Here is a 14,910-nt window from a genome sequence, read left to right on the forward strand (position 1 = left end):
GCATCAAGGCGCGCGAGCTGAGGAAAAAAACATCCAAAACCCAAGCATCAAAACGCAATTTTATTTCATTTTTTAACCAAAGCGTTCACTCTGAGGAAGCCGAAAGCCATCGGCGGGGTGCCGAAGCGGGAAGAGCCCCCGCAGAGGGGCAGAGGCTGCGCCAGGGGCGGCGGCTCCCAGCAGGGGGCGCCGAGCTCCCGTGCCCGCCGCCGGCCTCCCCCGGCGGGGGCGGGCCCCGGCCCCATGGCGGCGGCGCGGGGCGGGTCCTATGGCGGCCGCGCTCCGCCTGGGCCGCGCCGCACGCCTGCTGCCGGCCGCTGCCGCCCCGGCCTCCGCCTCAGCCCTGCGGCCGCCTCCGCGCCTCGGTTCCTCCTCCTCGTCGTCCTCCTCTCCCCGCCGCCGCCCGCCGCCCGTCGCCATGCAGGCCTTCCAGTACCCCGAGGTGTACCGCGACGAGACCGCCGTGAGTACGCGGCCTCCCGGCGCCTCGCTGGGCCGCGGGGAGCCGCCCCGGGCGCGGGTGGCGGCCGCTTGGCCGAGGGCAGGGGCAGAGCCGGGGGGCTCCCGGCCGGCGCTCAGCCTCCTGCCGCTCGTGTCGGGCCGGCGGGGCCGAGCCCAGCGCTTCCCGAACCGCCTGGGTGTCCCCGGGAAAGCCAGGCCTCCCCCGGGGGGAGCGGGGCTGCGGCAGAGCCAGGGATCTGTTTTCGGAGGTGAAGTAGACCTCTCTCCGCGTGTCGCGGCCATGACTTGGTGCGCACCGGGGTTACCGTGTCGTCTTGGCTAAAATTGTGCCAGTTTTCGTCTGCTTCCACAAAGCGCCGTGCCTCAGGCACCGGTCCAGGAATTATTTACAGAGCTAACCTCACTTTTAAACCAAAATGTTTGCCGAGATGAGCCAGCAGTGGAAAAGCTTCAGTGTTTCCTGTAGTAGTTGAGCGAAAGGCAGAACTGTGCAACTCCTAACGGCAGGTATCTTGTTTTGTTTTATTTTTTGTACACTGGAGAAAGCAAGCGGATAAAAGACTCAACCTGTATGGTAAAACGTGGTTTTACTTCCATGTGGATGTGCGCACTTTGCTCGAATATTTGCAAGGAACATTAGCAGGAGGAGGCAGTTAATCACCTAAAAACCAGAGACATAACCAGAAATTACATTTTAGGTGGATCCCATAATCAGGTTTTGTGATTGCACTTGAGCATCTGGATTTGGAAGAGGGGTTGTGTTTGTTTGTTTGTTTTTTAAGTCATTCTTCTCATCTAGCTTGTGGAAGGAATTGATGTTTGTGTTCTACATTTCTCTGGTGCCCTGTATTTTTTCTGAGGATAAATCTGCTACCTCATTTCTTCCACCAAAAATGATAAAATTAGCAACTCACCTGACAGCAAGGTGCTGCTTTTCTCATCTTTTGCTTCTTAGCCCTATGTACTTGTGTGAATTTCCAAATACACTTCATTTTGATGCAGCTTGTTCCTCTGATTAGTCGAGTTTGTTTGTATGCATATCTCTTTTTATAAAGCATTGTCTCTTATAAATTCAGGTGTTGGATTACCATGGACATAAAATCAGCGACCCATACTGCTGGCTTGAAGATCCCGACAGCGAGCAGACAAAGGTAACCTTTGTTTGTTCAGGAATGTCCATTTCAACTTAGATCTTTCTTACAGGCTATGTACATGGGTATTCCGTAGTTTTTTAAAACTTCCCATTGTGAATGTAGGTGTAATGTAGTACACCTGATACTTAAAGGTGCCAACAGAGTAGTGCTGTTATTTTGCACCTTTGTGTTATGGTGGGGGAAAGACTGAGACACTTGGTGTAACTTAGGTCAGTGACACAGTTTGGAAAACAGGCCCTACTTGACTTGCACCCATTTTTCTTAGGCAATTCAAATGTTCAAGGTTATATTGGCATATTGAAGAGAAATGCTCTGCTTTTAGAGCACTATACCTCCGTTGTAAGTATGTTTAAAATTGCCATACTGAAACAGGTAAGAAAGGGTAGAAAGAAAACTTTTCCTTTGCCTTTCCTTCTTGGTACAGTGACAAGTGTGTGATTTCCCCCTTAGAATGGCTGATAACTTTGTGACAGCTGTAGTTCCAGAGCTGCAGCTCTGGGTTCTATATGCTGTGCTTGTCTGTGTGAGAAAGAAGATAGAGGGCAGGTTCTTTGTTTAAAAAAAAAATCTTGCAAAGTATCTTTCCATTCACGAGATTCCTTCCAGGTTTTCTCGTATATACGCTTACATGATAACATTTTGATGAGCTAGAGGATGGCTGAATATAATTTACTGTAACAGTTAAGAGTAAAATAAAATGTACACAGATTTAGAAGTAAGAAATAGGAGGCTGTCAGGATTTATAAATATTCACCTGCATTAAAAAGGTTTTGTATTTTTGTGAAAAACTAGGATTTTAGTGAAAAACTCAGCTGTGGACATTAACAAGGGAAATTAGATTGGTAGTAAGTTTGGAGTATTTTCATCTTTTGATTCTGGTATCCTTAAGAAATGGTACACATAGGATAGTTTTATGTGAAATTCAGGGGGATGTATTTGTTGGGAGTTACGGTTCTGTCTTTCTCTTATAGCAACCATATAAATACCCATTCAGGTGGTTTCAGAATCCTGCGGAAGAGAGGGTAGGATTGAGAAAAAGACAGTACATGACTTCTTGAGTCCCCATGTTCAATGCTTTTCCCACATATTGTGAACAGATTGGGGAAGAAAAGTTAAAGGAGGGTGAATCTCCTCCAGAGGCTGTAGCTTATAGCAGACAAAATAAGGAATGGGGAATTGCAACATCTTTGTAAAAAATGGAGCTGCCCAGACACAAGGTGTCATTTTGGTGGAATGAAAATGCTGTTAAATCTTACTTGCCTGTATTCCAGAAAACATACGCCTTGGCAGAATTTTGCAGTGCTGCAATAGCATGATGCAAACAGTGGAGAGAGTTCCTGTTTGTATTCGGGTAGGTCATCTTTTTCCTATGTTCCAGGAGTTAGTGAGCAACAGGGAATTTTGCTTTCCTACTTCTTTCACAGAAGAGGTCAGAAAAAAGTCTTGAAGTGCTAAGCCTTTCATCTGCTTTATCGCTTGCTTTCTCGTGCTGTGCAGCAGAGGTTGCTGACAACCACTCTTTCTTGCTAGCCCTTCTCAGTAGTTTTATCTCCATGTTCTTGAGATTATTCTACAGGACTCGTGAAGAGTAGCCGTTCTGTACCCACCAGATCAAATAATAACCAGACACTGGTATAGGAGCGGGCTTCAGAGAGAATTCGGAGCATACTCTGTAGACTTTTCAAGACTTCAGGTCACTGATCTTGAGACCTGTGTCCTTCCCTACTCCTCTTCCAAGTCCCGCTCTTTCTTTTTGTGCTCCTTAGTATCTGACGCTTCCATCTGTTTTGGGGAGAAGTCAAATGTCTGGTGTCCACCCCCTCCAATAGGCTACCTTTTAATTTGCTACATATTAAACACAGAACTAGAAGAATTCCTGTGGCATTCATGCTTATCTGCAGTGAAAAAGCTCCTATTCAGCTCCTGTTTACAACACGCTTGATTTGTGTATGTATAACAGGGAAAATTCTGGTTTATGCTAAAAGTGAAGGGTGAACTTCAGTTATGTGGTTAGGAATATTTCCTCACACAAAAATAGTGTTTAGTGTGTGCTGTTGAATAGCTGGACAAATATGTTTAGAATTCTACTTTTGAACTCTAGACATTGCAGAAATAGTCATGTCAGGCATTGGTGTGGTCATAGAAAATAAAAGGGTAGGCTCGCTTTTTTTCTGTGTTGACAGGTGTCAGTGAAACATCACTTAAAAGAAATTATTGAAAATCTGTAAAAAGACATCTATACAAGACATTTTTGAAATCTGCAGGTACGTAACCAGGACTGTTTCTCATCAGGTGAGCAGTTCTAGAGCTGATGAAGCCAGTAATCAAGTCACATCCTCAGTCTCTTGAGAAGCTGTTGTTCAAGAAATGCACACTTCCATGTCCATGATCTGTGTGCTTACTGTAGTACTATTTTTATTGTGTGTGCGTGGTGCATGTAGTTATGCACAGTTATAGTAAATAGAAACGGAAGCACCAATCCGAGGAGGAAATTCCTATCTTACTTTGGAGAAAAGAGGGCAGATGGTGGGTTCCTGCTCTACTGTTCATTGACCTTTAAGACAAACTGAGGAAACTTCCCTGGCTCAGTTGCAGTGTTCTGCTACTCTGGTAAAACACTTCTGGTGATGACATAGGCCACAACTGCAAAACCACAATTTGCTAGTGTCTTGGGTTTGGCTTGGTTGGACTTTCCAGCTTCTTGGCTTGTTTTACACTTCGTGGGATATAAGCTCTATTTTAGTGTAGGAAAGTCTTTTGCTGCTGTAGGTCAGTCATATACAGCATCGTACCTCCCTGAAACAGCTGTGTAGACAGGAACGTGTAGCTTGTTTCAGACATGAGGTGTGGACAAGGGATGAAAAAGCAGGGATCGTGTAGCAGACAGTTGACCTGTGGTATTATGAACAGGTGTGTGTTTGGACTGAGACTAGAACTGAAACTCAATGGATTTGTAGTTGTAAGAGAACAGACCTTTATTTACTTTTTTGATAGTTATGCAATTGCATTTTGAATTTTGCTTTAATAAATCCTGAGGTGATGCTAAAAGTAAATGCTAAGGGGCAAGCCACCAGAAATCTGCGTAGTTTTATTTTCATAGAATCATTAAGGTCAGAAAAGACCTCCAAGATGATCTGGTCCAACCATGCCCCTACCACCAATGTCACCCACTAAACCATGTCCCTAAGCACCACATCCAACCTTTCCTTAAACACCCCCAGGGACAGTGACTCCACCACCTCCCTGGACAACCTGTTCCAATGCATAACCACTCATTCTAAGAAGAAATGTCTCCTAATTTCCAACATGAACCTCCACTGGCGCAGCTTGAGGCCCTTCCCTCTTGTCCTAGTTTTGTAATGTTTGATACAATGTATGTGCCCTCTTGTATTCAGAAGTGCACTGAAAAGATACATATGGAGACTTTGGAGGTAACTATTAAACTGTAAATTCTTTACAGATTAATGATAAAGACTGGTAATGTTTTAAATACAATTTCTATCCTAAGAACTCTCCTTGTAAAGTATACTGTGAGTGCCTTTGGCAATTTTCTTCTTGGGTAGATACCATTATTTTGTTGAGAGAATAGCATGGTAGCATGTGGAAAGCTGATGCTTTGTAACAAAGCATGGTTAAAAAAATTGTCACTTGTTGTTCAGATAAAATTTAAAATTTTTAAAAATAACAATTGACGTGCTGAAGTGATAGACGTTCTACTTAAAGCTGAAGTGTTTGGCTCTGCTCCTACTGCCGCACTTTAGAAATTGTCCTTTCAAAGTTATGTTATTTTCTGAGGCGTGCGTAAGCATACGCCTTACACTGACCCTCATTCTGTTCTTCTAGTAGTAAATTCAGTGCTGGGTCAAGGCTGATGATAGTTTATCAGATGTGGATTTCAACAGGTAAAATCTTTTCTCTGGAGGTTCATGAAGGTGTATGGACAGCTGTTGTTAGTCCTATACTGTGGGTGGCATCTGTTTAACTCAGCACGGTTGATACTGAGTTGGTACTTCAAATATATAGTGACTGTTGAATATGAGTGCAACCTCGTGATCAAATGTGTAAGAACATATCCCAAGTTGCACAGGATCTCTTTCAAAAACCTGTAATTCCTACCTCATTTTTTAGGTAGCAATGATATTCCAATTTATAGTCTGGTCATCTTTGGTGCAAAGATGAATCTAAGTGGAAGTGGGGAAAAATGTCTGAAACTGCTGTAAAAGCAAGGTTACTAGTAATTCAGTTGAGTGCAACAGTTGATTTGCAAGCATGTTCTTGTGCAATGAACACTTGCAAGGAAAAGTTTCTCTCCTCCTTGAATACCAGTGATGAAAGCAAATGTGGTGAAAGGGTGGCCATAGTTAAAAGTGAGTAACCCACGGTCCCATTATACCCCCGTGGCAATGCTGCCGTTTTGGTCACGTTATTGATCTAGGAAACAAAGATGTGTGCTGATTTCTGTCCACTAAATACAAGTGTAAAGTGCTTTTGCCTGTCTAATGGATAGTTTTATACATCTTTGTAAAAAGACAGGTTTGCTCTGAGGGTGTCACGGCACTTAGAGTAGGTAGTGTGATATGTGCTGTCTGGATTTTCATGTCTGTGCTCTTTGAAATTCATGTGCTTCCATTTAGAGAAAACGGATTCGGATACATGTAATTCTTGGGTAGATTTGGTTAAGTTATTTTGTTGTCTGATGGAGGTGAGGAACAGTGTTAGAGTGGTACAAGGTGGAGGCTGCACCTGTTCTGAGCAGAGCAATGTTTTGACGTACCACTGGGATGTGCTGTGCTGCCGTGCTGGATGCTAAAGCTGCCTATGCCAATGCCATCCTCAAAGGGAAATCAGACGTAAAAAATCAGCTTTTCCTTAGCAATGTATACTCCTCTTTCCTTCTTCTTTCTCAGGAGATAATTTCCTGACTCTGTCCTCACCAATGCATGGAGTCTAACTCGAGTAAAGGTCCAGAAGTCATAACCGTTAGCCCTCTGTACCTTTCCCTTTTCAGTGTTGTGCTGGTCATTTTTATTTTTTTTTGTCATCCTTGAGCGGTGACTTGCATGTAACCAGCCCACGTGTTCTTAAACTAATGTATTTCAGCACTTTGCCAAGTGTTCTTAGAGCATTACTAATTCTGCACTTGTGTTTAAAGCTTATCGCTTTCTGTATGCTTTGTTGGACATGAACAAATACCTCTCAAGTGGAGAGTGACCATAATTAATGCACTTTCTCCCTTACCTTGTAGCCTGACAAGTCTCTGAAAACAAAGCTTGGCATGCATTGCAGCTGTTGGCCATGTACTGCTGTGGCAGCAAGGTGAATGAGAGAGGGAGTCTGGCATTCTCCTTCCTTCGTGGAGTCACTTTTCACTGTGTGAAATGTCTGTAAAATGCCACTGAAATAATTTTATGTTCTCTTCTTTCCGCTTTTTTACCTGAAGAACTGATAAATGGGTAAACATTGACGGCAGTTGGTAAATGTGTGTCGGGTGCTCTGTAGAGCAGGTGGCATTTCTGAAGAGTTGTGAAATGCAGGTTATAGAAAGTGGTTTGTAGCCCACCGGCTCCTGTAGTTCATACCCTGCTGTGAAATGCAGCTCAGGCATTACCATGCACTGATCTGCTTGCTGCGTGACAGAATCGGGACAGGTAGAAACAACGACCTCATTCAAAGGAACTAGGGAAGAAACCCTCGTAAGCAAGAGGTGGGGTCTGGGATTTCAGGCTGGAGTCCTTGCTACATTGCGGTGACAGAGGGTGGCTTCTGCGTGGTGCTGCAAAATGCCATCATTGCAAAGCCTGGCTGTGACTTAGGGCTCGTGTGCTGTGCCCTGTCCTTTCTACTCCATCTTAACAGAAAAGCCTGTGTGTCTGCTTCTTAACAGCTGTGGTTCACACCCTGTCACCTTGAGATGCTTAGGTATTAATTTTATGTTAATGCACTGTGCTGTAAGTAGGGATGGTGAAACACCTACATAGCACCAGTATTTCCATCTCTGTCATGGGAGTGGTAGCCTCTAACAAGCAGCTGGAGTGGTAATGGGTTTGGCCGCTGTAGTTACATGTTTGCATCTTTGAGGTAGTGTTTTAAAGAAAACAGACCCCTTGAAGTTAGCTTCTTGGACGTTACATATTCTTGTCTTTTGTAACTAAGAACAGATCTGTGGATGGGGTGGGAAAAAAATGCCTCATCTGTACTTGTAAAGGACGGTACTTTGGCCCTTCCAAGAAATACTGGCTGGGACTAATCCTAACTGTTTTGTTAATAGGATGACCAGATGGTGCACATGACATTTTGTATCATTTTCCAGCACTTCACAGTTCCTGAAATGATAGTCATAGATAAGGGCAAAAGGATTCGTTACCAATTTTCTAATTGATCTGCTCTACAGTATTGGAGTATTGTATATTTGTGATGAAGTAAGAGGTGACTTTTCCTAGGTGTTTTCTGTAACTTAGCTTTATCTATACCATTTAGATAAATACGGGGAGAGTTTTTTAAAAAAAAAAAAAAGGCTTTGGTGCCTTCTTTTTAAAGGGGAGTGGCAGGAATCTAGCTTGTCTTTGTCCTGACCACTGCTTACCCTAATGTGTGCAATAGATTATTCAAGATATAAAATCAATCTAGTTAGAACATTGCAGCCTTTAATAATGCAGACAAGTATGTGAGGCTGTTCAGGTGTGACTCTACACACCCTATGTGGGGGAAAGATGTTGGCAATGCATTGCATCAAAAAAAGTGTTTCCTGTGGGAAAAGTAAATTTCTGCTTGAACTCATGTATTCTGGGGGGGATTTTTTTCTTACAGGCATTTGTGGAGGCTCAGAACAAGCTCACGGTACCCTTTCTTGAGCAGTGTCCCGTCAGAGGACTATTCAAAGAACGAATGACTGAACTCTACGATTATCCTAAGTACAGTTGCCACTTCAAGAAAGGAAAGAGGTATGTGAGGAATGTCTTTGTAGATGATGATGAATATGGAGCAAGTCAAAAGCAACTACAAGATAAATTGGAAATCATATTTGCATTTATTCCTTTATTGTTGGGACCTAGGAAAAATGTGTTCAAGCCAGTATTAATATGTTGCATGATGCAGAGCATAAGATGCTTGATTGTCTCTAGTTCCCAGTCATATTATCGTCTGTGCTTTTGTCATCTTTTTGTAACAGGAATAATGAGTTTATCAAAACTACATTGTAGAACAAGTAAAAGTAAAACTCTGAGGAGTTCCTTTCCAGCTCCCTCAGGTAGAGGCACTTCATCCTAGAAAAAGCACAAGTCTGTCAGGTGCATGTTGTTCTAAGTATTTTCTAAAACATGTTGGTCCTACTTTGAGCAGCTGGTCGGACTTTTATTTAGTCGCAACCAGTGAAAAGCACTAGGAATTCCTTTTTTCAAAACAGCTCCTAAAATCTTAAATTGAATATACACCAATTTTCTGCTGAAGAACAGTCGCTAAAGGACAGTGTCTGAAGAGATGTTCTGTAGAATCTGCAAAAAGGAAGAGTGTTCTGCTGTCACGGTCGTATTGTTTGACCTTTGCTTCTCAGCTTATTGCTTAGCATTGCAGAGATAAAATTGACTAGAAAATGCATGGTCAAATGGAAGATGACATATTTTTCTTTTGTTGCTTTGAATATTTCTGTTTTCTTGCTCACTGAACATACGTTTAGTGTTTGAACATGTTCAATGTGCAGATTGTTAGCTAGGCCTTTGCAAGTGTAGTTCCCCATTCTGGGTTTACCAGGTTCCCATGCCTGTGTCCAAGTACTAGACATTCTTAGGGAAGGGGTAAACTTATGTTCAGGCTTGAACATTACGCCGTAGCTTTCCCTGCTCCCCTGGGTGAAGCTGCTATTTGGTTTAAGTCGCAGGTTTGTGTGGTAGAACTCGGACAAGTCCTTTGAAGGAAGGAAACTGTAGTACCTATGAATTACATAAAATACAGTTAATAATTTTTGTCTTCTCTAGTGTCTTCTAATATGAACAGTATCTCTCACTGAAGAGAACTATGTAACTCTGTTCCTACAGCTGTTTCAAAATGCACACGGTGTTATGGACCTTGGGAAATACAGATGAAACAATTTCAGTTCTGTTTCATTTGAACATTTGTCTACCGCCCAGTGCAGCTTGAAAGCAGATAAGTGAATGACAAAGCATAGATCATAGGAGGTGGGAACCTTTGCCAACACTTGTAACAGAAACGCTAAGACTGCCAGAGCTTTTTAGCAGACAGTTACTTGAAATTTATAGAATGTTTTGCTTTGTTTGAAATGCACTGTAGTAAATGCAGTTTTTATTGCTAAAAGATATTCTGTGTGCATTCTACAGTCTCCTTTGTATAATCTTTACATCTTGTTGAGCTGAGATTCCTCTGATCTTCACAGAAATTAGTGTCTGGGCCTCCTCTGTGCCAGGGGTGGAGCAAGGCACCTACAGAGGATGATTGACTCCCTGATTGCCAAAAGGAAGCCATGGTTCTTGCTCTACTGCAAAGCTTGTTTTTCTATATATTTTTATCTGCCTTTTATTTCTTGACAATCTTACACAAATTTGTCTTGCTAGCCTAATTGAAGATCTGAGTTCTTCATACTGATTTTACCCTCTTTTGTTCTTTTAGGTATTTTCACTTTTACAATACTGGACTACAGAATCAGCGTGTTTTATATGTACAAGACTCCTTGGATGCTGATGCCAAAGTTTTTCTTGATCCAAATAAGCTTTCTGATGATGGCACTGTGGCTTTACGAGGTTGGTGAAACAGCAGTTCCTGCTGAACAAATCCGGATTTTATCTTTCCGGCAGAAGTTGGAAATGGTTTACAGCTCTTCATGTGTAGAAGTATGGCTAGAGTAGTGTGTTTGCATGAAAGCAGTCACAGTAGCCATATGTGGATTTGTATAGCCTTTCAGAAGAACACTTCTCACTTCTAAATCTACATTTTTTTCACAAAATACTGCAAAAATGAACAAAGTTTTTTTTTTTTTTGCTCACAATTCTGGAATGTATTTCACTGAAATATGAACTGATTTTGATGCTGTCCATAGCTAAGAAAGAAAAGCTGATGCATTTGTATCAGCTAATTCTCTTAACATTTTAAAGCCAGCAAGTTGATGTAAGATGCTTTGAAGGAGCACAGCATTAACTTGTGTGGGAATCACGAAATGACTTGTGTTCACTAGGGTATTAACTCATGTTATCTGTCCATTTTCCCACTTGCCATTGGCTTTTTTAAGTTCAAGAGCCTTGCTTCTACAAAGTCGTTGAACTCGGTACAAGATCAATTAATAAAAACTATGCAGAGGACAGAATTAGGGGATGCTTCTTTAAGAATGATACAGTTGAAAAGAATCAATATGGTTTTCTTAAGTCCTGCCTTAAAATGTGAATATTACAGCTCATGTACGTATAATTGTGCCGTATTTCTAAATGCATTTGGAAAGAGACGTATATTTGAAAGAGACTGCTTTTTAGAGGGAAATAACCACAGAACAAGAGGTGAAAGCCCTGGCATTGATAAATAATTGACTTAAAGACAAGGACAGGAATAACTGACCAGCTCTCAAAATGGAAATCTCCAGTGGAGTTCTGTCAGGGACCGTGCTAGGACTTAAACTGTTTGGTATGTTCATATATATAGAGGAAAGAGTGAACAGAGAGCTGGCAGAGTTCGCTAATATAAAATTAGCCCAGGTAAAGGCTGAAGAATGACTGAAGAATGAAGAGCTGCAGGAAGACCTTAGTGATAGTAAGTGAGCAATAAATTAGCAATTAAAAGTCCACGTAGATAAACTAAGTGATGCACAGGGGACAAAGAATCCTGACGTCATTTGGAAAGGATGGATGGGATTGTGTGCTGACCATGACTATTTCGGAAGAATTCTTATGTTGTAATCACTAGATAGTTCTATGAAAATGTCACCGTAGTTCTCCGTAGTGGCCAAAAAAACCCACAGAAAATGTCAGAAGTGATTAAGAAGGAAATGGAGAACAGAACAGAAAATGCCATAATATTAGTAACCCAGGGGTTATACAGTAGCATTTGAATATTCAATACAGTTCTGGGCCCCTCAGCTCAAAAGGGGCTCTGAAATCTAGTTCAGAGGAGGGCAATAGGAACAATCACAGGTGTGGAGCAATGATCAGGAACAGCTGAATGTGCCCAGACCCATCAGTTTGGGGAAGAGAGAACTTAGTAGGGTATGGTAGCAGTCTACAAAATCCTGTACAACACGAAGAAGCATGGAGAAGGTGAAAAGGGTGTCATTATTCATCATTTTTTCTATTACAAGAATGAGGGGATATGAAGTGAAGGCAGTGGGAGTCAAGACCGACTGACTCAAGAAGGTGGTTGTTCATGCTGGAAGTAGCAGATTTAGACAGCAACGTTGGATGTCGTTGATGCAGACAGCTTACTGTGAGTTTAAAGGGAAGCTGGAGAAGTTCAAGGAGGAGATGATGATAATTAACAGCCTACTTCATGGAAAAGAAGTCTTTTAAGCTAAAAATGGGCAGAGCCTGGAAGAACACTTATGGGAAATATTATATGTGCTTGCCTTCTTGCTCTTGCAGGCACTTCCTTGTAGTTACTTCTAAAGACAGCTAGACAGAATCTTGTTATAAATCAGAACAGCCATTCTTATGTTCTTGGAGGGGAGAACATGTTAGGGTGCTACAGTGGTGTCTCCCAAATGTAAAATTTCTGCAATTTTCTGTTTGTTCGTTTTTTCCGGTTGTAACTTGCAGGTGTTGATAGGTCTGCAATAATTCAGCCTCTTCACTTGAGTTGATTTGCAGAAGTGAATTTGATCCTTGGCAACTATGATGGAAACTTTTCTGAATTTTTTTCAGAATCATTTTTTCTTCACACTTCAGAGAGAACTACATATATCTCAGATCTTACCTGAGAATAGCAGCAATGAACCCATTTGCTTGCTGGTGGGGAATTTTTCCAGTTACTCCAGTTTTCGTGGTTTTGCAGTGTTTAGTTCTCAGTTATTCCAATGTTGAAGTGGTAGCTGCTTTATATCAGGTTGTATTGTTTGCATTTCAATTCATGTTGACTTTGGTGCTGTTACTGTCTTACAGACCACAAAATGAGATTCTGCCTATGTGCATTTTCAGTCTCCACCCCTTACCCCAACCTCAGGGAAGCAGAAGAGTTATTACTCAAATTATCTATCAGATGTCAGACATAAGTGATGTTACTGAACCTATTTTCTGTGTGTGTGTGTCTAAACATGGATCTATGAATTATATGAGAAGTCCCCAGGGACAGGAAAAGTGCTGCACATCCCAAATGATAACATACATAGCTACTTCCTCTGTCTTTTAGCAAATACATCTCTCCTCTCAGTGTTGAGTAAACACAGTTCTTTTACCTGCTTTCACAGTTTCTCTCTCCTTTTGTTGGGATTTGACTATCGTGTAGTAAGTAGTAAAAAGCTGTGTGGCAAAATAAACGCTGTATTGAAAATACTGATTCGTTGTACTGGTTCTTACCGCATCTTGTTTGGTTCCACTTTCCTAGGCTACGCGTTCAGTGAAGACGGCGAATACTTCGCATACGGCCTCAGTTCCAGTGGTTCTGACTGGGTTACTATCAAGTTTATGAAGGTGGAAGGTCCTGAGGAACTTCCAGATACGCTGGAGAGAGTTAAATTCAGTTGCATGGCGTGGACCCATGATGGAAAAGGAATGTTCTATAACTGCTATCCAAAACAAGATGGGAAGAGTGATGGTAAGTATGGCTGCACTAATTGTATGCTATGAGGAAACAAAAGGACCTTTTCAGTAAACTCGTGCAACAAATAGTTAGCTATACTACTTCATACAATTAGATATCAGATTGTCTTGTATGACCAAAACCTATATTTAATTAGTGTCCCTTCCTTTCATAAGGACACTCTTGTCTGCCAGGCCCTGTCTTTCTTTTGAAAGTTTGCTGGTCCTTTTCTTTTTCTCTGCACTGATTTTTCTTTGCTTTCATACAGGGTGTTGTTGGCTGGAATATGATGTCTCGTGACAGTTTATTTAGTTTACTTAGTTTACTGCCCCTTATGCATTTTTATGGACATAGGTGAAGTTGACTAGGTGAAGAACAAACTGGGGCATAAGGTTTTTATTCTATCAGGTTAATTCGTCTGCATTTCACTGCCCAGTTTAAGCTAGCAAAACTTGAGGAGTAGCACAAGAAAGGAATTTAGCAGCTGTTACTGTAAGGCAGTACTACTGAAAAGTTTCTTCTGGAGCTATGTTCTTTATTAAACCTTAGAGAGAGCACCTAAATTTTGTCTGTATTTATATTTGCAGCCTATAACTTTGCCAAACTTGCAGGTTAAGTACACACCATGTGTTTTCTTTACTTTTAAGCATGTTTGTAGTTCAGAAGCTGAAGTGTTGCATTGGAAAATGCTGCAAGAACAATATTAAAAGGAAGAGACAAATAGTACTTCCTGCAGCTCTTTAGAATGCTTTTTATTTTCAGCAGATGGAAATAAGAAAGTTTCTAGGATTAGTAGTAGATCTCCCCTTAATTGCTCAAGGTGAGTTGGGAGCAAACACATCATTGAATGAGGTGGCAGAGACTGTTGTTTTTCTTTGCTTGTTTAGTATTTCTAGAAAGTAAAGCTTGAAATGATGAATCCTGACATTTGATGAAAGTATCTGCAATAAAAGGAAAGGGTAACTTCAAACCGTGTGGCAGACCTGTTCAGTCTTATTTTATTGTATATAACATTGCTTGTTTGAAGGGGAGTGGTTTGTAGACTTGACTTGTTCCTAGTTCTTTCTGCTGAATGGTTCCCTTTTTTTTAAATGTAGAGGGTTATTGAAGGTCCTGAGGGTTTTATTTGGGTGTTGTTGGATTTCTTTGACAAATAATTGGTTTAAATATCTACATTTCACTAGGCACTGAGACCTCCACTAATCTGCACCAAAAGCTGCATTATCATGTATTAGGAACTAACCAGTCAGAAGATATCCTATGTGCTGAATTCCCTGATGAACCAAAATGGATGGGTGGAGCTGAGGTATGGTAAACACTGTGAAACTTATCATTAAGTCTGGCTTTTCAGGTTCTAACAGCTGGTAGCAGCTGCAGAGTGGAAAACGGTTTGTTAAAAGAAAGCTTTTTATTAGTGTTGCAGAGCTGAGCATTGAACTGAGAATTATTGACTAAGAATTGCTGAAAGTAAGACTGGTTTGCTTTAAATCAGTCCTCAAGTCTGTAATGACACCATCATGTACTTTTTTTCAATAATTCTTTGAGGATATTCAGTCTGATGTAAATTCCA

General features: G+C 41.5%; 1 protein-coding gene across 1 annotated transcript in view; it reads left to right on the top strand.

The window, feature by feature from the left end:
• The first annotated feature begins 246 nt into the window (after positions 1 to 246).
• PREP (prolyl endopeptidase) overlaps positions 247 to 14,910 on the top strand; it is a 103,945-nt gene continuing 89,281 nt past the window's right edge. Inside the window, exons 1-6 of the mRNA XM_048079192.2 lie at positions 247 to 463; positions 1,539 to 1,613; positions 8,424 to 8,557; positions 10,236 to 10,366; positions 13,146 to 13,355; positions 14,525 to 14,646. Coding sequence (XP_047935149.2) covers positions 269 to 463; positions 1,539 to 1,613; positions 8,424 to 8,557; positions 10,236 to 10,366; positions 13,146 to 13,355; positions 14,525 to 14,646 — 867 coding nt within the window. The 5' untranslated portion in view covers positions 247 to 268. The remainder of the gene's footprint in view (positions 464 to 1,538; positions 1,614 to 8,423; positions 8,558 to 10,235; positions 10,367 to 13,145; positions 13,356 to 14,524; positions 14,647 to 14,910) is intronic.

Source organism: Anser cygnoides, chromosome 3 (assembly GCF_040182565.1).
Source record: "Anser cygnoides isolate HZ-2024a breed goose chromosome 3, Taihu_goose_T2T_genome, whole genome shotgun sequence".
Taxonomy (NCBI): domain Eukaryota; kingdom Metazoa; phylum Chordata; class Aves; order Anseriformes; family Anatidae; genus Anser; species Anser cygnoides.